At 46.5% G+C, this 19,877-nt stretch overlaps 1 protein-coding gene across 1 annotated transcript in view; it reads left to right on the top strand.

The window, feature by feature from the left end:
* Nucleotides 1-4,560: 4,560 nt before the first annotated feature.
* CD38 (CD38 molecule) overlaps nt 4,561-19,877 on the top strand; it is a gene marked incomplete at its 5' end in the record, with an annotated part of 28,499 nt that continues 13,182 nt past the window's right edge. The window contains 4 exons of the mRNA XM_015422649.1: nt 4,561-4,690; nt 13,158-13,293; nt 16,966-17,048; nt 17,615-17,691. Of these exons, the coding sequence (XP_015278135.1) occupies nt 4,561-4,690; nt 13,158-13,293; nt 16,966-17,048; nt 17,615-17,691 (426 nt within the window). The remainder of the gene's footprint in view (nt 4,691-13,157; nt 13,294-16,965; nt 17,049-17,614; nt 17,692-19,877) is intronic.

Genomic DNA, 19,877 nt, shown 5'->3' with positions numbered 1-19,877 from the left:
TCTAAAGTCTCTGAATGTGTGCTCAAGCGTTCATACACGCCTTGGTAAGTTTTTCTCAAGAGATTTCAACGCTTTCGCTTCCGCCCCCCCCCCATTTTTTCGCTTAAAAGTACATGCACATGGGAGGAGCCCCTCCTCCCACTCGTTTCCCTTCTCGGTCCGTGGGGTGGGGAGCTTTCTTTTTAAATTGCCAAAGACGCTTTATTCTGACTCACGTTCATATTGGTCTTCTGACCTCGCTTAGTCTCTGATTCGGCCGCTCGATCCCCAGCGCTTGTCCCGGTCAGCGTCACTAGGTTCCATACGGTCACTTGCAGGAGGGACCATCGGGGCGAAGAGGTGCATCAATTCCCCAGCATCGCGCTGGCGAAGAGGCGACCTCTCATAAGCCCCATGGCTAGAAGCCCTTCGCCGGGCTTCTTGGGGGGCAATGAGCCTGCATACCCCCTCCTTCCCGCTCGTGCGCAGCTCGCATCCCCGTGAGGTCCGGGAGATGCGACTGCTCAGCATGCTGCCATCCACCGGAAGTCCAATTTTCTGAATTTCTACGTCTGTTTCTTTCCAATATTTGTTCATCTTTTTGCATGTCCACCACATATGGTAGAAAGTGCCATCCACCTCTTTACATTTCCAATTCTTATCCATCTTCTCAATATCTTTTGGGATAATATACCAACAGTAAAACATCTTATACCAATTTTCCTGTAATGCTTGGCTAGCTGTGAATTTTATATCTTATATCCATAGTTTTCTCAATGTTGAAGGTGTCAAGCTCGGGCCTCGCTAGCCATAAAATGCTGTCCAAGCAAACTCCTGGTCTGTTAGGGATTAGGGGTTAACTGTTTTCTTAAACATGCTTCTTTCGTGCTTTTATCTCCCATGCCATTTATCTTCTCTGCCGGGGGGGGGGAGTGAATGCTGGGGTGAATGTGTGCTTGAGCTTGCATAGTACGTACGGGACCCTGGGATGGGCGTGGTCTCAGCTTTTTGCCTGACCATGAGATGTAACTGTTAGTTTACAGGTGTTGGGCCGGCCCAGAGGGTACGCCTAGAGCTTTGGTGGGCTGAGTGCAAACATTGATTGGGTGGTTTGCATAGAGGAGCTGCCCTTTTTGTATAGGGTCGGACCTGGCATCCGGTGGCCAGTTCTGACACAGAATTGGTCTATGTTTGGAATCTCTTTACTTTCCAATAAACAAATCTTGCTGCAACAAGAGTGTCATGAGAGTGACTGAGTCCAGGATTTGACAGGATATCGCTTCACTGAAATTCTGCATTCATTTTTCATACACATTTTAACGTGTTCTGTCTTTGTATCATATTGCAATAACAATTTGTAAATTTGTCTTAATAAATGATCTTTTTGTTGTATGATTGTCTTTTCAAATTCTGTCAAATCTCGTGCCTCCGTCTATATTGACATCTTTCTTGAGTCTGGAATTGAAAGTACACTAGCCACTGTACCTTCTCTCCTTCTTTCTTGTATGCCAAGACTTAATTTCTCCATGTGAGTTTATCATGTCTCCATATTTTATATAATCATTATTTTTCCTCATATATGTTGTAATAAGCATCTATTGATGACATTACCGGTGATATTGGAGGACTAATTCTTCTTATTATAGTCTCCAATATTTTAAACAGTCTGTCTCTGATTACATGACTTTTAGTTGCATTGTGTTTTTTCTTAATCCAAAAATAGCGATGTATTCCTTCATCCAAATCTGATGTTTCTAATTCTATTCATCTTTCATTTGGATTTTTAATCCAATCTGTAATTCAAACCAGGCCAGCTGCTTTGTAATATAATTTGATGTTACGTACTGCTAGGCCACCTCTTTTTTTTTTCATCTAGTAAAACCTTGAATCTAATTCTTGGTTTTTTGCCATTCCTTATTAAAATATTTATTTGTTTCTCCCAGTCCCCCAAAGTCTTTTCTTGTATATTAATTGTTGACATCTGAAGTAAGAAATTTATTTTTGGCAATATATTCATTTTTATTGTAGACATTCTTCCCACTCATGATATTTTCAATTTAGACCATCTTTCCAGATCTTTTTGTATTTTCATCAAAACTATTTAATAGTTGTCTTTAAATAGTGCATCATTTTGTCCTGTCAGATTTATTCCCGGATATATGACTGGATTTGATGTTATTTTACATCCTGTAATTTTCTCAGTTCTTTCTTCTTTCCGTTCTGTTAGGAATTTTAGGATTATTTTCAGTTTGTTCTTATTAATTTTATATCCTGAAAAGGGCCCATGTTTTTCAATTTGTTCCATTACATACTGAAATGAAAGATAAGGATTTAAAATTTTCACAACCACACCATCAGCATAGCTTTTCAGTTTAAATTCTTCTCCCTCTACTTTCAATCCTTCAGTTTTTGGATCTTGTCTTATCTTACAACACCTCCAATGCAAGAATAAATAGAAGTGGGCAGACCTCCTTGATGCATCCCACTTTCTATCTGAAATCTATCTGTTAATACTCTAGTTGCTGTAGATTTTCCAGGTTGTGAGGCCGTGGTTGTGGCATTGTAGGACCTGATGTTTCGCCAGTAACTGTGACTGGCATCCTCAGAGGTATAACAGAGAAAGATGGAGTACTCTCTGTGTCAAGGTGAGAAGAAAATTGTAGGCAGGTAATTTATATCTACTCCAGAAGGTGAGGTAAAGCTGAGTCATTATCTTGTAGGAGTTCCCCAGGCTATGAACATGCTAATGGAGGAGCTTTCCTGAGGAGGTTCTTTTGCATATGGATTGTTTCCTGACGGTTTCCTGTTTCCTGAGGAGGTTCTTTTGTATGTGGATTGGCTGTTCAAATTCTAATCTTATCTGTAGTGTCAGGTGTAGAGTTTTTTGTGTTTTTTAGAACAGGAAACCATGCCCTATTTATTTTTAAACTCTCTTCTTTCCTGTTGAAATTGTGTTTATGTTTGTGAATTTCAATGGCTTCCCTGTGTAATCTGTTGCCCAGCCTTTCAGTGTCTTGGAACAAAATACTGTTTCCTGTTTAAATTAGGCTATGTTCAGCCACTGCTGATTTTTCAGGTTGGCCAAGTCTGCAGTGTCTTTCATGTTCTTTTATTCTTGTCTGAATGCCACACTGTGTGGTCTCGATGTAAACTTGTCCACAACTGCATGGTATGTGGTATACTCCTGCAGAAGTGAGGTGGTCTCTTCTGTCTTTTGCCGATCATAGTATCTATTGTATTGTTCTGGTGGGTCTGAATACTGTTTGTAGGTTGTGTTTTTTCATAAGTTGATTGGAGTTTTTAATTATGTTTTTTAACCTGCAAAATATTCCCTCCGGACCTTTTTGCTTCTTGCTTTGGCTCTTCTGTAAGGTTTAATCTGAAGTATTCTTCTATATTTTTCCACATCTTTTTATTAAATAAAAATCTACAGTAGAAGATTGTTGTTCAGTCTCCATCTTCTTCTGATTTCATTTCCTTGCCAAATTGCCACTAGTGGGTTGTGATCTGCAAATACCTTTGGTCAGATCCCAACACTCTCCAAATTCATAATTGAGGTTTTAGATACCCAGCACATATTGATTCTGAGATATATTTGATGTCTGTCAGAAAAGACGGTATAATCTCTGGCATTCGGATTGATAGTTCTCTATGCGTCTTTCAAGTGTAACATTTCCATACAGTATGGAAACCAAGGGACTGAAAGAGGAGGGGTCGGAGGGCAGCTCCCAGGTTGTCATGATCTGGGCTGTGCCACCAGAGGCCTACTAGGCCCAAGGAGCCTGGCTAGCAGTAGGTAGCCTACAACTCCCAGAAGCCCTTGGGAGGTTTTGGAGCCAAAATGGACCAATAGGAAAAGAGGAGGGCTTGAATTAAAAGTTCTGGAGCAGCAGGAAGAGCTGTTCTTTCTTCCAGAGGGCAGAGCCAGGAAGGCTGCTGCAGGGGAAAAACCCTCATCCTGAGGGAGGGGTGAGTAGTGTAAGGCCACTTGAGCGAGTGAGCTAGGGACAGTATATATTTAGACGCGTTAGGGCATTTGATTTCTTTTCTTTTCATCCACTTACTGTTATTATTCTGCACCTTGTTGTTTGACCTCGTATAAAATAAACCTTTTCCTTGTTTCACCCTGCCTGGTCCTCACGCCTGTTATTCGGCCAAAATGGAGGTCTGAAGGTCTTGGGAGGGTGCTCTGGGCCTTCTCAAGGGAAGCTAAATCCAGAGTGGTGGCAGCATCAGGTGACACCCCACCTGAGCCATGACACAGGTTAAGACAAAGAGAGGCATCCTATGCAAGGAGACAACACCAACACACCCTTAGAGTGATGCAGCATCCCCCCCCAACGTTCAGGCATTCCAAGTCGCTCACTCCAACAAAATATGCTAAACAAAAGCAGTATTCTTGGACAGCAATACGCCATATCTCACACAGTGTGACAGTGGGAAATCAGGCTCTCAAGTGTACATTGTGCTTAAATATAACTAATGTTTTCATGGTACCCAATTTTTATTTAACAGCATTTTGATTTAAGAATGGCTACGTAGAATACCAAGCATTCTCCCTATGTTTGTATCTTCCTGTAGAGGCAAGGACTGCCATAGTATTTCAGGACTCTTACTATCAGCGTTTATGTACAAGCATCCGTGCAGCATGAGCGAGGAAGATTATCAGCCTTTAATGGACTTGGCAAGGCATCCCATTCCATGCAACAAGGTAATGTTGTTTTATGTGCCTGTTGGCTCTCTAGGCAAGGATTGCTACTGGACTTCCATTATTTACTTTGGTTTCTCCGTAAGGGAGTTTTGAGTTCCCATACAAGGGGGGGGGGGAATACATAGCCTGCAAGACCCTTTTAGGGCACCTGCAGACACCTTTTAGGACACCCGCTGGGCATTTTCAGACATTTTCAGGAAGTGGGTGGGACCAACAGTGGCTTGCATCCAGCAGGGCTTCAGATTGGCCAGAAGAGTTCTGATTGACTCTGCAAATGGGGATCTTCACTTCTGAATGTAAGCTACCCCAGGCCTTGGGCATTACCCCCCCCCCCACTGCCACCACCCATTCAGCCTGGGGCAGGGGGAGGCTTGCTCTAGTCATGCCATACTGTGGCCAGGTACCAGAAAAAGCCAACCAACCTGAATGGGAGATGGGAGGAAAAGCCCGCCAAAACCTGCCGGTTGGCTCTTGTCCCTAGCATTGCAGAGGCTAGTCCAGGACAAAAGTAAGCTGGCTAGCCTGAGTGGGAAAGCAGAGGAGCTCCCCTCTTCCCACCCCAACCTTGCCCCCTTGAGCGGTGTTGCTGCAACCAGAGAGAACATAGCTAACACGTGCAGGAAAAGGGAAGTGATTTCCGCTCAGACTCCTGGTCAAGTTACTCTCAACAACACTCTCTTTGGCAGTGATTTGTTTATTGAGATACAGACATGATCCAGGCCAGAATAGTGCTGTGTCACTATTCAGTTGTAATTCAGGCGGGAAAACCCAAAGATAAAGGTGATTCAAATAAAGCCCCTCCCCAGCAACCAATCACACTTTGCAACCATCCCGCCTAGCTTCGTATTCACTAACCACCACCACCACCACCCCACCTGGGAAATATACGGTTCCATTATCTACATAGCAAGCTGGCATAGACTTAAGCTCAAGGACGTTTCTCAGGGAGGAAGGTGTCTTCAGGAAAAGTTACAGCCTACAATAGTGCGGTTCACACACTTAGCCAAACACTACCCCCTGCCCTCAGGAATTTCCCTCCCCCCCTTCCCCTCATGGGAAACTAAGCAGAGTCAGTTTGGTGTAGTGGTTAGGTGCGTGGGATCTAATCTGGAAGAACCGGGTTTGATTCCCCACTCCTCCACTTGCACCTGCTGGATGACCTTGGGCAAGCCATAGCTCTGATAAGAGCTGTTCTTGAAAAAGAGCAGTTTCTGTCAGAGCTCTCTCAGCCCCACCTACCTCACGGGGTGTCTGTTGTGGGGAGGGGAAGGGAAAGGCGTTTGTCAGCCGCTCTGAGACTCCCTTGGGTAGTGAAGGGCGAGGTATAAATCCAATCTCTTCTTCTTCTCTTCTTTGACACTGGCATCATCTTGTTCCCGAGCTGCTGCTGGAGCCGCCTGGGGACCAAAGCAAGTGGCTGGTTTGAATGTAGGTGCAAAGCCTTCCATAGCCCCCCTCTCCACCAGCTGGCTACTTTCTGTCCCGAGCAGCAGCATCCAGGACAAAAGCAGTCTGGCTGGCTTGAAATGGGGGCAGGAGTAAAGCCCTTCTCCTCTCACCTACCCACCCCCAGCTAACCAACTACTTTCCATCCCAAACAGCAGTGCCCAGGATGAAAGCACGCTGGGTGGCTTGAAGGGAGGGGAGCGGAAAGCCCTTCTCCCCCTCCCCCCCAGCCACCTGGCTACTTTCCATCCCAGGCGGCAGTACCCAGGATGAAAGCACACTGGCTGTCTTGGATGTGGGGTTGCCAACCTCCAGGTAACTCTTGGAGATCTCCCGCTATTACAATTGATCTCCAGATGACCAAGATCAGTTCCCCTGGAGAAAATGACTGCTTTGGAGGATGGGCTCTTTGGCATTGTACCCTGATGAGGTCCCTCCCCAAACCCCACCCTCCCCAGGCCCCACCCCCAAATATTTCCCAACCCAGAGCTGGCAACCCCACTTGGGTGGGGGAGTGAAGCCCTTCTCTCAAGCCTCGCCCTGAGGGCTTTGTGGCTCATTAGGTATGAGGAATGGGGTGCGGTGCATCTCACACTGTTGACACCAGACTATAGTGGATGGAGACAATGGGGGAGTCTAAAAAGAAAATGAGATCTACTTGTAATCCTCTTTCGATTTACATGCCAACTAAGGCTATTTTTGTTTCATTCAACTTTGCCTATTGTTGGGCTTTATGTTTGAAATAAACTGGGCTCGAGACGCGTAGAGTGATCAGCTCATAGTTTATTAGTGATTTCAGCAAGTAGAAAGAAGACTGAGAATCCCTGACCGAAGCCAAGTACACTAGAGTTGATGTTCCCCCTCATGGATCACTGCCTTGTCGTGGCGAGGGGGCTTGCGCAGTTCAATGAAGCTGTGGGCTATGCCGTGAAGGGCCACCCAAGACGGACAGGCCACAGCAGAGAACTCAGACCAAGCGTGATCCACCTGGAGAAGGAAATGGCAACCCACTCCAGTATGTTTGCCAAGAAAACCCCATGGACGGTATCAAAAGGCTAAAAGATATGACGCCGGAAGATGAGCCCCTCAGGTCGGAAGGTGTCCAATATGCTACTGAGGAAGAGCAGAGGGCAAGTACAAGTAACCCCAGAAAGAGTGAAGCGGCTGGGCCAAAGCCGAAAGGACGCTCAGTTGTGGATGTGTCTGATGGTGAAAGGAAAGTCCGATGCTGCAAAGAACAATACTGCATAGGAACCTGGAATGTAAGATCTATGAATCAAGGCAAGCTTGACGTGGTCAAAAATGAAATGGCAAGACTGAACATCGATATCTTAGGAATCAGTGAACTAAAGTGGACAGGAATGGGCGAATTTAACTCAGAAGACCACTACTGTGGCCAAGAATCTCGTAGAAAAAATGGTGTGGCCTTTATAGTCAACAAGAGAGTACAAAAATCAGTATTGGGTACTGGGATACAATCTCAAAAATGACAGAATGATTTCTGTCCGATTCCAAGGCAAACCATTCAACATCACAGTAATTCAAGTGTATGCCCCAACCACTGATGCAGAAGAGGCTGAAGTGGACCGGTTCTATGAAGACCTACAACACCTCCTAGAACTAACACCAAAAAATGATGTCCTCATCATCATAGGGGACTGGAATGCTAAAGTAGGAAGTCAAAAGGTAACTGGAATAACAGACAAGTTTGGCCTTGGAAAGCAAAATGAAGCAGGGCAAAGGTTAACAGAGTTTTGTCAAGAGAACACACTGGTCATAGCGAACACCCTTTTCCAACAACCTAAGAGGCGACTCTACACATGGACATCACCAGATGGGCAACACCGAAATCAGATTGACTATATAATTTGCAGTCAAAGATGGAGAAGCTCTATCCAGTCAGTAAAAACAAGACCTGGAGCTGACTGTGGTTCAGATCATGAGCTACTCATTGCAAAATTCAGACTTAAACTGAAGAAAATTGGGAAAACCACGAGGCCATTCAGGTTTGACCTAGATCGCATCCCTGATGAATATACAGTAGAGGTGAAGAATAGATTCAAGGGTCTGGATTTGATAGATAGAGTGCCTGAAGAACTATGGACAGAGGTTCGTGACATCGTACAGGAGGCAGCAATCACCACCATCCCAAAGAAAAAGAAATGTAAGAAAGCAAAGTGGCTTTCTGATGAGGCTTTACAAATAGCAGAGGAAAGAAGGAAAGCGAAAGGCAAAGGCGAAAAGGAAAGATTTACCCAACTGAACGCAGATTTCCAGAGAACAGCAAGGAGAGATAAGGAGGCCTTCCTGAATGAACAGTGCAAAGTAATAGAAGAAAACAATAGAATGGGAAGGACTAGAGATCTCTTCAAGAAAATTGGAGAAATCAAGGGAGCGTTCCATGCAAAGCTGGCCATGATAAAGGACAAAAACGGTAGGGACCTAACAGAAGCAGAAGAGATTAGGAAAAGATGGCAAGAATACACAGAAGAACTATACAAGAAAGACCTCGATGTCCTTGACAACCACGACGGTATAATCACTGACCTCGAGCCAGACATCCTGGAATGTGAAGTTAAATGGGCCTTAGAAAGCATTACTAACAACAAAGCTAGTGGAGGTGATGGTATCCCAGCTGAGCTATTCAAAGTCTTAGAAGAGGATGCTGTTAAAGTTCTGCACTCCATTTGCCAGCAAATTTGGAAAACGCAACAGTGGCCACAGGATTGGAAAAGGTCAGTATACATTCCAATCCCAAAGAAGGGCAATGCCAAGGAATGTTCAAACTATCGCACAATTGCACTCATATCACACGCTAGCAAGGTCATGCTCAAGATCCTACAAGCTAGGCTTCAACAGTACGTGGATAGAGAACTACCAGAAGTACAAGCTGGGTTTCGAAGAGGTAGAGGAACTAGAGATCAAATTGCCAACATTCGCTGGATTATGGAGAAAGCAAGAGAGTACCAGAAAAATATCTACTTCTGCTTCATTGACTATGCTAAAGCCTTTGACTGTGTGGATCACAACAAACTATGGCAGGGCCTTAAAGAGATGGGAGTACCAGACCACCTCACATGTCTCTTGAGAAACCTGTATAAGGGCCAAGAAGCGACAGTTAGAACCGGATATGGAACAACTGATTGGTTCAGCATAGGAAAAGGAGTACGACAAGGATGTATATTGTCGCCTTGCTTATTTAATATATATGCAGAGTACATCATGCGAAATGCTGGCCTGGATGAATCACAAGCGGGAATTAAGATTGCTGGGGAAAAGATCAACAACCTCAGATATGCAGACGATACCACTCTGATGGCAGAAAGTGAAGAGGACCTCAAGAGCCTCTTGCTCAGGGTAAAAGAGGAGAGCGCAAAAGTGGGCTTGAAGCTCAACATCAAAAAAACTAAGATCATGGCATCCGGCCCCATCACTCCTTGGCAAATAGAAGGGGAAGCTGTGGAAGTAGTGACAGACTTCACGTTCCTGGGATCCCAGATCACCGCAGACTGTGACAGCAGTCATGAAATTAAAAGACGCCTGCTCCTTGGGAGGAAAGCGATGGCGAACCTAAACAGCATGATAAAAAGTAGAGACATCACCCTGCCAACAAAAGTCCGCATGGTCAAAGCAATGGTATTCCCAGTAGTCATGTATGGCTGCGAGAGTTGGACTATAAGGAAGGCTGAGCGCAGAAGAATAGATTCTTTTGAACTATGGTGCTGGAGAAGACTCTTGAGAGTCCCTTGGACTGCAAGAAGAACAAATCAGTCAATCCTCAAAGAAATCAACCCTTGGACTGCAAGAAGAACAAATCAGTCAATCCTCAAAGAAATCAACCCTGACTGTTCCCTGGAAGGCCAGATAATGAAACTGAAGCTAAAATACTTTGGCCACCAAATGAGAAGGGAGCACTCACTGGAGAAGACCCTGATGCTGGGAAAGATTGAAGGTCAAAGAAGACGGGGACGGCAAAGGATGAGATGGTTAGACAGTGTCATCGATGCAACGAACATGAAGTTGAGCAAACTTCAGAGGATGGCGGAAGACCGGAAGGCCTGGAGGGAGCTGGTCCATGGGGTCGCAAAGAGTCGGACTCGACTGTGCGACCGAACAACAACAACAAAAGGTTACACCCCAAACACACACACACACACACTCCCATGATAGGCTATTTACACTACATTGTTATCCCATTGGTTTACTTTAGGATCCCTGTCTCCCTATCGGTCCACTCTAGGCTCCAAGTCAGCTATTGTTATGGATCCTCAAGCTCTGTCCAAATTAAGCATCAGACAAAGTATGGTCTAGGCTCAATACATTACAGTGTTGTTAAAGACTATGTGGGTTTTCCTTGTGGTTAGGGTTGCCAGCTCTGGGTAGGAGGGGGTTGGGGAGGGGACAGACCTCATGTCATTCTGCAGAATCCACCCATTTCCTCCAGGGGACCTAATCTTTGTAGCTTGGAGATCTGTTAAAATCCTGGGAGAACTCCAGGCCCCACCCAGAGGATGGCAACCAGAATCACAACAACCTCCCCACGGTTGAGTGATGTTGTTTCCTGCTGCTTCTCCCAGCATACAGCTGAGTCTCTCGGGCCCTAAGACTGCAACTCCTGCACAGCTGAATGCTTTGAGCTTTTGGAAATGAACTAAAAACTGAAATCAGTTGGGGGAGAGGTGAAAGTGAAAGACGCGGAGGAATGGGGCTTGGGCTTTGGCCTGTGGGTTGGGGGAGTTAGTGCTTGGTGGAAAGAATGGACTTCAGAAAACTTGAGAAATAATACATTAATAGAAAATACACAAGTGAGTAAGAGTTAAGTTTAAAGAAAGGGCGCGTGAGTAGAAAAATCCATTTTCAGTTGGCTGACAGCGGTATGGAACTTGGTAGGGCTCGGTTATGACCAGGGGCGGATGAAGGCTCACAGGTGCCCTAAGCACTGACCAATCATGACAACTGAATTTAGCTCCATCGTTTTACTTTTAAACACATGCATTTTAGTTTTAAACATAGCCTGTGACACTGCACCTCGCCAACAAAAAATAGAAGATAACCCTAGGGTGCACCATGATCAATTTGCACTAGTTTTATCAATTTTATCATTTTTTTTAACAAATCTTCATTCGTTTCTTTTTTCTTTTCACCCTTTCCCCAACTTTGTGGTGCCCCCTTTGGCCCTGGTGTCCTGAGCACCTGCTTAGTCTGCTTCATGGCTAATCCGGCCCTGGTTATGACTTGGTTTCCTCATGACAGGGAGATTCTGTGCTAGTCTGGAAAAGAAAGTCTGTGCTAGTTTGGCATGCAGGGTTGCCAGGTGTCCCCCCCCCTCCCCGGGCCACCAGTGGTGGGCAGAGGGGTGCCAGCTCCAGGCTGGGAAACTCCTGGAGGTTTGGGGGTAGAGACCAATGCTCCCTCTAAGCTGTGGAGCTTTGTGAGCAAGAATCCTATTTGGTGAGCTACTGGCATTAAAGTTGTGAGCGACTGACCTGGCTGCTGCATAAATTAGTTTGCTCTGGAGCCTTTAGCCCTTCCTGAGCTAAGACAAAAATGTGTGAGCCAGAGGCTAAAAAAATGTGAGCTAGCTCACGGGTGCCCTCGGCACTGACCCATCTTGGTGCCCCTCCCTTTCCACACTGACCCCCAGTCCATTTTAGTGGTTGACTTGTCTGACCAGATATACAATGCAGGTTGCAGCAATACAAAAAATTATTCATAGGATAACACAATAAACTGTACAAACTAAGCTTTTTACCCTTTTCCCAACTTTGTGGCGCCCCCTTTGGCCCTGGTGCCCTAAGCACCTGCTCAGTCCGCTTCTTGGTTAATCTGCCCCTGTCTGTAGTCTATAGATAAACTGTCATTCTAGGGGATACCCAGGTCCCACCTGGAGGCAGGCATCCCTATCAGAGGACCAGTTTTTGGCAGCTGTGGGAAGTGCCTTGAAATGAAAGCCTTGGGAAGGAAGCAGCCCATGATAAAGTATGTGGTTTAATATCAGAGTTATAATACCGCACTACCTTGCTTGGGTGACAAAATACCTTGAACAAGCCCTGAGCAAATGCCTCCACTGACGCACTTGGCCCAGTAAGTTCTGTATCTCACAACCACCAAGTAATGACCATGGCTGACCCTGGTTAGCTTCCGAGATCCGAGGATATCAAGCTAGCCTGGGCTAGCCAGGTCAGGCCGTAAGATTGTATTAATATATTTAGTGATGTAGGGTAAGGTTATCATGACCCATCAACAGCCAGTTTGGAGTAGTGGTTAGGAGTGCGGACGCTAATCCGGGAGAACCAGGTTTGATTCCCCACTTCTCCACATGCAGCTGCTAGTGTGACCTTGGGTCAGTCATAAGTTCTTTCAGAGCTGCTCTCTCAAGAGCAGTTCTTGAGAGAGCTCTCTCAGCCCCACCTACCTCACAGGGTGTCTGCTGTGGGGAGGGGAAGGGAAAGGGATTGTAAACTGCTCTGAGACCAGGGCTATTTTGGGGCAGGAACACACAGGAACGGAGTTCCGGCTGGCTCCCAAGTTGGCCACACCCAGCAGGAACTAATTAGCATAATAGGCCACACCCAACAGCAGAAACTCATTAGGATTGGCTACATTAGGGGTGTGTGGCCTAACATGCAAAGGAGTTCCTGCTACAAAAAAGCCCTAGGTTTTGACAATAAACAAGGTAAACAGAATAACAAGCAAAAGGTGGGCGTGGCTGGATGAGCACACTTCTGGTAACATGGGGGTGCGGCCTAATGTGCTAATGAGCTGTGCTGTCAGGGGTGTGGCCTAATATGCTAATGAGTTTCTGCTGTTGGGTGTGGCCTATTATGCTAATGAGTTCCTGCTGGGCTTTTTCTACAAAAAAAGCTTTGTCTGAGACTCTTTTGGGTAGTGAAGAGTGGTGTGTAAATCCAATCTCCTCTCCTCTTCTCCTCCTCCTCCCTTGGGCTACAGATAACATAAGTCTATTTGTCATCAAGGTTCGAATGATGCAATCAATTCAGCATGGCCTTTTTACTTACAGTCACTGTTTTGGAGCAAGACCAATAACCTTGTACATCGTTACACGAAAGCGAATCGTGATTTCCTTACGCTGGAGGACACCTTGCTGGGCTATATAGCAGATGGAATGTCGTGGTGTGGAATCTCCAGTGCTCCCGGTAAGAAGAACTTCTTATTCTTTACAAGAAAAAGATTCCAGGGCTTTTGTTAGTTTTTGTACTGGGCTGGCCGGAGGACAAGGCTTTCATTCCATTCCCAAGGGTTTGAAGTAGAAAGAATTTAAATTTACAGGACCAAGAAGCTTCAGGACCAGAGAGTTCAACAAAGTCAGTTTCACACCAAGCAGTGAAGCTGGAGCAATATTGCTCTCTGGACTCGTGAATCTTTTGATCCTGCATTCTCTTCTGAAGAAGCATTTTGTGAAACGATTTCCAAGTCAACGTTATCGTTAAAGGAAGAAGGAACATTCTGTAAGCCGCCTCTGTAAGCCGCCCTGAGCCCGTTCGCGGGGTAGGGCGGGGTAGAAATACCCGAATAAATAAAATAAATTAAAAATATATATTATTGATAAGAATCGCACACACAAGCACTTTATCTCTACAAACAACTTTATTTCAAGTTGACTGTAATGGCTTGCTTGATATGGATTCGGACTTTTACATGTAATGTTCACTTTGAATGTTGATACTGTATTTGAATGCTGAAAAGTATGTATTTTCATCTACGCTCACATATATAATGTACTAGTAATAAGGCCTGTTGCAGAAATAAATGAAACGAGCTCTAGAGAGGGCCTGGGAGAGTGCTCCTGCCTGCAGCTGTAGCCCACAGATACCATATAAAAGGCAGGTGGGGGTTGAAGACGGGCCGGCGATGGGCAGCACTCTGCCAAAAGAGAGGCTCCACGCCACCCGGCCCTCCCAGCGGCTTCAGAAAGCGGGGAGGGAGGGTGAAGAGGGGCCAGCGATGGGCAGTGTGCCACCGAAGGAGAGGCCCCACACCACCCAGCCCTCCCAGCGGCTTTAGAAGCAAAGGGGCCAAGACAGGCCAGCGATGTGTGGGGTGGCACTGAAGGAGAGGCCCCACACCACCCAGCCCTCCCGTAGGCCTCTCAGAGACCTCAGAAGCCAGCCCATTATGGGACAAAATACATTATGGGACGAAATATGGGGCCCCATCATCCTCTACCTCCCTCAGCCTCTGGACCCTCCACCCACTGGAGCATCCATGCCATCCGTCAGCTCCCAGCACACTGTGGCCAAGACACTGGGCAGTACTTCTGTCGGCAGGATGAAGGCAATGCAGCCAGTGATCAGGGACCCATTTCTGAGTGGCAGTTCAGGCAGCCAACTGATTTTGGCACGCATCAAATCTTGCCACCCCAAAACACAATTATTATATAGGAGAGATTCTTTGCCTATTTGTTTTCATTATTCTCCATGTTCTGTTGTTCTTGTTGTGTAATCTTCTTCCGTGGTTCTCTCTGGTTGTATTCCCCATCTGGGGATCAGGCAACTGGTTTCTGGTGATGGGGAGGGGGGGCTCCCGCCCACTTTTCACAGGATAAAGGCCCTGGCGGGAGGGGGTGGTAGTGTTGGGGGGCCATCATGGGGCCCCATCCTGGACTTCTGCACAGAGCCCCAGAATCGCTAAGGACTTCCCCGGGTGCTGTGCAGATATAACGCTCGGGATGGGGGAGCATCACATACACTGCTCTTAGGACCCTTCAAGGAAGGATAGGATGAAAAATGTTTAGATGGATGATGCTTTCTTAATACCTTTGCTTAATTTAAGGTTCTAACCCAGGTTAATCTGAAATTGCCACCTTTTAAAAGATTTTTAATGATACTTCAGCCATTCATCGTATCCAGGAAAGTGAAGAAAGAGGGCTTCTTGTGATCAGAGGCCGGCCCTTGGACAGGCTAGGGAAGGCACGGGGAGGCATTTAAATGCCTCCCCGATCCTTCCAGGGGGCCCCCCCGGCCCACCCACCTCAGAGTCGCCGGGGGGGTCGCTCTCCAGGCCTTCCCTCTGTAGCCACGCACGCAGGGGTTTTGGCTGTAGTGTGTGTGGCCAACTCTGACCCTGCATTCCTCCCCAAAAATAGCCCAGCCGGCAGGTAAGTCCGGACCTGGACAGCCAGACAAAACAAACTATCTGTAAAACAGAAGCAGACCATTAAAAAAACCCCTGGTAAGATAAAAACCCTAATTAAAAGCTTGGGGGGGACAGATATGGCTGGGCCAGGCACCTAAAGGAAACTAAAGTGGGTCTTTTTGGGTGGGCAGCCGTGTGTCGGTCCGAAGGAGCAGGACAAAGTCTGAGTCCAGTGGGGGCACCTTTTGGACCAACAAAGTTTTATTCCTGGTATACGTTTCGCACACGGAAGCTTTATACCAGGAATAAAACTTTGTTGGTCCAAAAGGTGCCTCCACTGGACTCAAACTTTGTTCTAAAGTAGGTATTGTTGGGGAATATTGATCTCCTGGCTGAAACAGGATTCAGAAGAAGAAGAAGAAGAAGAGATTGGATTTATACCCCGCCCTTCACTTGGAGTCTCAGAGCGGCTTACAAACTCCTTTCCCTTCCCCTCCCCACCACAGACACCCTGTGAGGTGGGTGGGGCTGAGAGAACTCTGACACAAACTGCGCTTTTTCAAGGACAGCTGTGCCAGAGCTTGTGACTGACCCAAGGTCACATCAGCAGGTGCAAGTGGAGGAGTGGGGAATCAAACCCGGTTCTCCCAGATTAGAGTCCAGACACTTAACCACTACACCAAACTGGCTCTCACTATTCAGCAACTGGGGGTCAAGAACAATGAACACGAGAGTAAGTCCTGGGGGGGGATTGCAAGGAGAGCCCCCAACCATTAGAAGACTGAAGGGCGATCTCTCAGAACAGATTATTTCACAGTCTTGCATATCGGTAGGTAAACAACACATATTTCGCAAAGTTGTGATGACATTTGACAAGGCATAATGGCTGATGCATTCTGTCCTTCTGGTTTCCCTGTTGTTGCACACAGGGGTCATTTCGTAGAAAAAGAGGTGCAGGAGCTCATTAACATAACTCATTAGCATAACTTATTTGCATATGCCACACCCCCTGACGTCACTGGAAGTGTCAGAAGGCAACACCCACCACTCCACTGGACTGTTTTGGATTGCTAAATATTGGGGGGACGTGCAGATCTGACCTCGCAGAGGAGGGAGAGCTTGTACCTGAATAAAACCTGGCCTTAAGGTGCCACTGGACTGTTTTGGACCGGTGGGCCAGTGGGGGTGCTCTGCAGCTTACCTGGCTGCTTCTTGCTCTGACTGAGGGCTGCTGGGAGCAGGGGGTGGGGCTTGTTGCATGTGCCCGCCCCCTGAGCTCTTTACTGCCAGAGCTCCGCTCCTGTGCGCTCCTGCAGGAAATGACCCCTGGTTGCACCCTTTTGTGCTAGTGCACTGGCAAATTGTTGCAATGGTGGGAAACAGCGGTCCCAGCTTGCTCCGTGGTATAGCAGCGCTGAAGATGTAGTTCCATCGCAAAGCTGTGCATGTGGCTAGATGTTAAAAGGCAACAATGGCTGCTGAACTATGGTTCCCTTTGGACTTTTCTTTCTCCATGACTTTAGCTCTTCTCCTTCAGTATCAGTCAAACCTCAAGGGGGAAGGGGTTCCAAAGGCAAGAAAACGCCCTGTCCCTATTCACCTCTGAAGGTGAGGGTGCCGAGAGTGGCTCTTGAGAGGCAGACATGGCACTGAAGCTCTGCTCCTACCGTCTCCTTTTTCATAGGGCACAATAAATCTATTTCATATTTTTGTTCAAAATATATTCATTTTAGGAATTGACTACTACTCCTGCCCAAAATGGAACGAGTGTGAGAACAACCCTGGTTCCGTATACTGGAAAATGGTGTCCAAGATGGTATGTTCTATGACATCCTGCTCAATAATATTAAGATATATGATGCTTTCATAATATACTAATTAATAAATTAAATGGGAAGCTAAACCAAATCTTACAACTTGAATGCTGACTCTGAATGAGGCCTGCCAGTTTTGCTTTTGCGTGCCGTCAGTGATCGAGAGGACAGAGAAATATACCTCGCTTCAAAGGAGTGGCTGAAAGAAGCCTTAAAAACACAAAGGAAATTAACAGCAACTAGAAGGTGTTTTAGCTGTCCTTTTGTGAAAACAGATTTTGCAGCTACCAACTAGGTGAGGGGTGGTTGAACATAGCCAGGAAACAACATCAAGGGAAGGCCTCGGCCTCTCTGCCCTGTTGTTGGCCCTCCAGAAGAACTGGTTGGCCGCTGTGTGAGACAGGATGCTAGACTAGATGGACTATTGGTCTGATTCAGCAGGGCTCTTCTGATGTTCTTATTTCTGGGTCGACAACTCTAGGAAACTATTGTGCAGAAATGAATGCCAGTTTTAAACTCTTCAACTATCCCTTGTTTCAATCAAAGCTAATAACGGCACTTGTTTTAGTTTGCAGACGCAGCGTGCGGTACAGTCCAAGTAATGCTCAATGGGTCAATAGAAAATGGTGCATTCAGAAACGGCAGGTATGTTCCTACTCCAGTGTAGCATACCAAGGAGAGCGTTGGACTGAGATTTGGGAGACCTGGGTTTACTCTGCTTCTTCACTCTGCTGTGCAGCTCATGATATGATCTTGGGCCACTCATTCTCTCTCAATCTAACCTACCCGACAAGCTTTTTATGAGGATAAAATGATGGCGGGAGAACCATGTACGTTGCTGTGAGCTCCTCAGAGGAAGGGCAGGATACAAGTGTATAAGACAGAGGGCCCTTCCGCATTCTCAGTTCCATCGCTTGTGTTGGTTCCCCCCCCCCCCATTCTCTGCATGTGGTTTGCTTCCTCTAGTGATCAATTCAATTACATCTCTGTGTGTCTGGCTTATTTCCATGCACTTTAAATCTGCAGGGTTTTGGGTTTTTTTACAAGGATATATAGTGATGTAATATCAAATTGACCACTAGAGGGAGCAAAAGACATGCAGAAAAGGGGGGAAAACCCCAAAGTAATAGGTATACCCAAGCAACGAAAATGAGAATGAGGAAGGGCCCAGAATGTTAAGCATTGCTGATCGATGCAGCTATTCATCACTGCAATTATTATAGTGGCTGAGCTAGTGATTTCATAGAGTATCGTTTACTTGTGGGTTCAGAAATTAGCCATAATTGTCATATGGCTCTTTGGCTTGGAAACGGAGATGAGCCCCCTAGAGTTGGATTCGACTGGCTTTCGAGCAAGGGAAACCTTTACCTTTACCTTTGGTCTGTTCTTATGGTCAGGCATTCCTATGAGGATTCAACAGAGAAACGGGACAGTTTCTCTGCCCAAGTTCCTAAGCAAGTGCTTGGGGGGGGCACAATGAGGAGGGTCCCACAGCTCGGGGGGGTGGGGTTGGGCTGGCTCCCAGCCATCAAGCTGCACAGGAGGTGAGTGAGCCGTCCTGGATCAGACCAGGGGTTGCCTTGAAAGGCCAACAAATGGAGCTGAGAGCCCAAGGCTGGAGTCTTTCCCCTCACTGACAAACTGGTCCTTTTGACTGGAGATGCCAGGGATTGAACCTGGGACCTTCTGCATGCCAAGCAGGTGCTCTACTACTGAGCCACAACTCCTAGATGATGTAATAATAGAACAAAAAAGTGCCTCTGAGCATTCACAGAGCTCTTTATTTCTTAGTAACCAGTCACATCAGAGCCAGTGTTGTGCAGTAGCTTGAGTGTCGTACCAGGATCTGGGGGGACTCAGGTTTGAATTCCTGTTCTGCCACGGAAGCTTGCTGGGCGTCCTTGGGCCAGTCACACACACACAGCCTAGCCCACCTCACACGGCTGTTGTGAGGATACAATGGAAGAGAACGATGTAAGCCCCAATCTCATTCTGCTGCTTGTGTGAACGTGCGCCATTCGAACCCTCCACCAATGTATGTGTTTCAAAAAGACATGTGGAAAGCGATCCTTCACATTCCAGGATGTCTGGCTCGAGGTCAGTGATTATACTTTCGTGGTTGTCAAGGACATCGAGGTCTTTCTTGTATAGTTCTTCTGTGTATTCTTGCCATATCTTCCTAATATCTTCTGCTTCTCTTAGATCCCTACCATTTTTGTCCTTTATCATGGTGTCAGCAAGCTGCCATGGTGTTCTGTGTTGGTTGTATCTCTGTACAGTTGCTAACCCCCCCCTGCCTGTGCGCCTGTATTTTACTCTGCTGTAATGCCTAAGCCAAACAACTGGAGGATGTATTGGGGGAGTACGCTTTACTGCCAGCTTGTTGCTTTTAGAGCCTGGGAACTGCACTTGTATTATGTCTGGAGATAACCTGGTTCTCAGGGAATGAGCGCGCAACCGTTTCCTTTCACCCGCCAGCGGGAAAGTGACCCATTGGTTCTGTACCTGTTTCAAATCCCTTTATTATGCTTGCCCTAACCGTTTGTAGTCAGTTCTAACAAAGAACGTGTTTGAGTCTCTTTCCAACGCTTTGAAATAAATTTTGCTTTTCTTTAAAACGTGGATTTATTCTCGATGCTTGGGGATCCAACATATTGTTAGAACTCTCAATCTTCCTATCGTCCCGAATCTGACGTGATCATGAGCGGGGCAGAGGGAAACCTACCTACAACGGAGGGGGACACGGGATCGGTCCCTACAACCTCCACATCGTTGATCACCACGACCACCATACCTACGTCGGGTGCGGTGGGGGGAGCGATTCCCCGGTT

Source organism: Gekko japonicus, unplaced genomic scaffold, assembly GCF_001447785.1.
Source record: "Gekko japonicus isolate JY-2015 unplaced genomic scaffold, Gekko_japonicus_V1.1 scaffold2065, whole genome shotgun sequence".
In the NCBI taxonomy this organism is placed as follows: domain Eukaryota; kingdom Metazoa; phylum Chordata; class Lepidosauria; order Squamata; family Gekkonidae; genus Gekko; species Gekko japonicus.
Note: the sequence above shows the minus strand (reverse complement) of the source record. Positions and strands in the feature narration are given on the sequence as shown.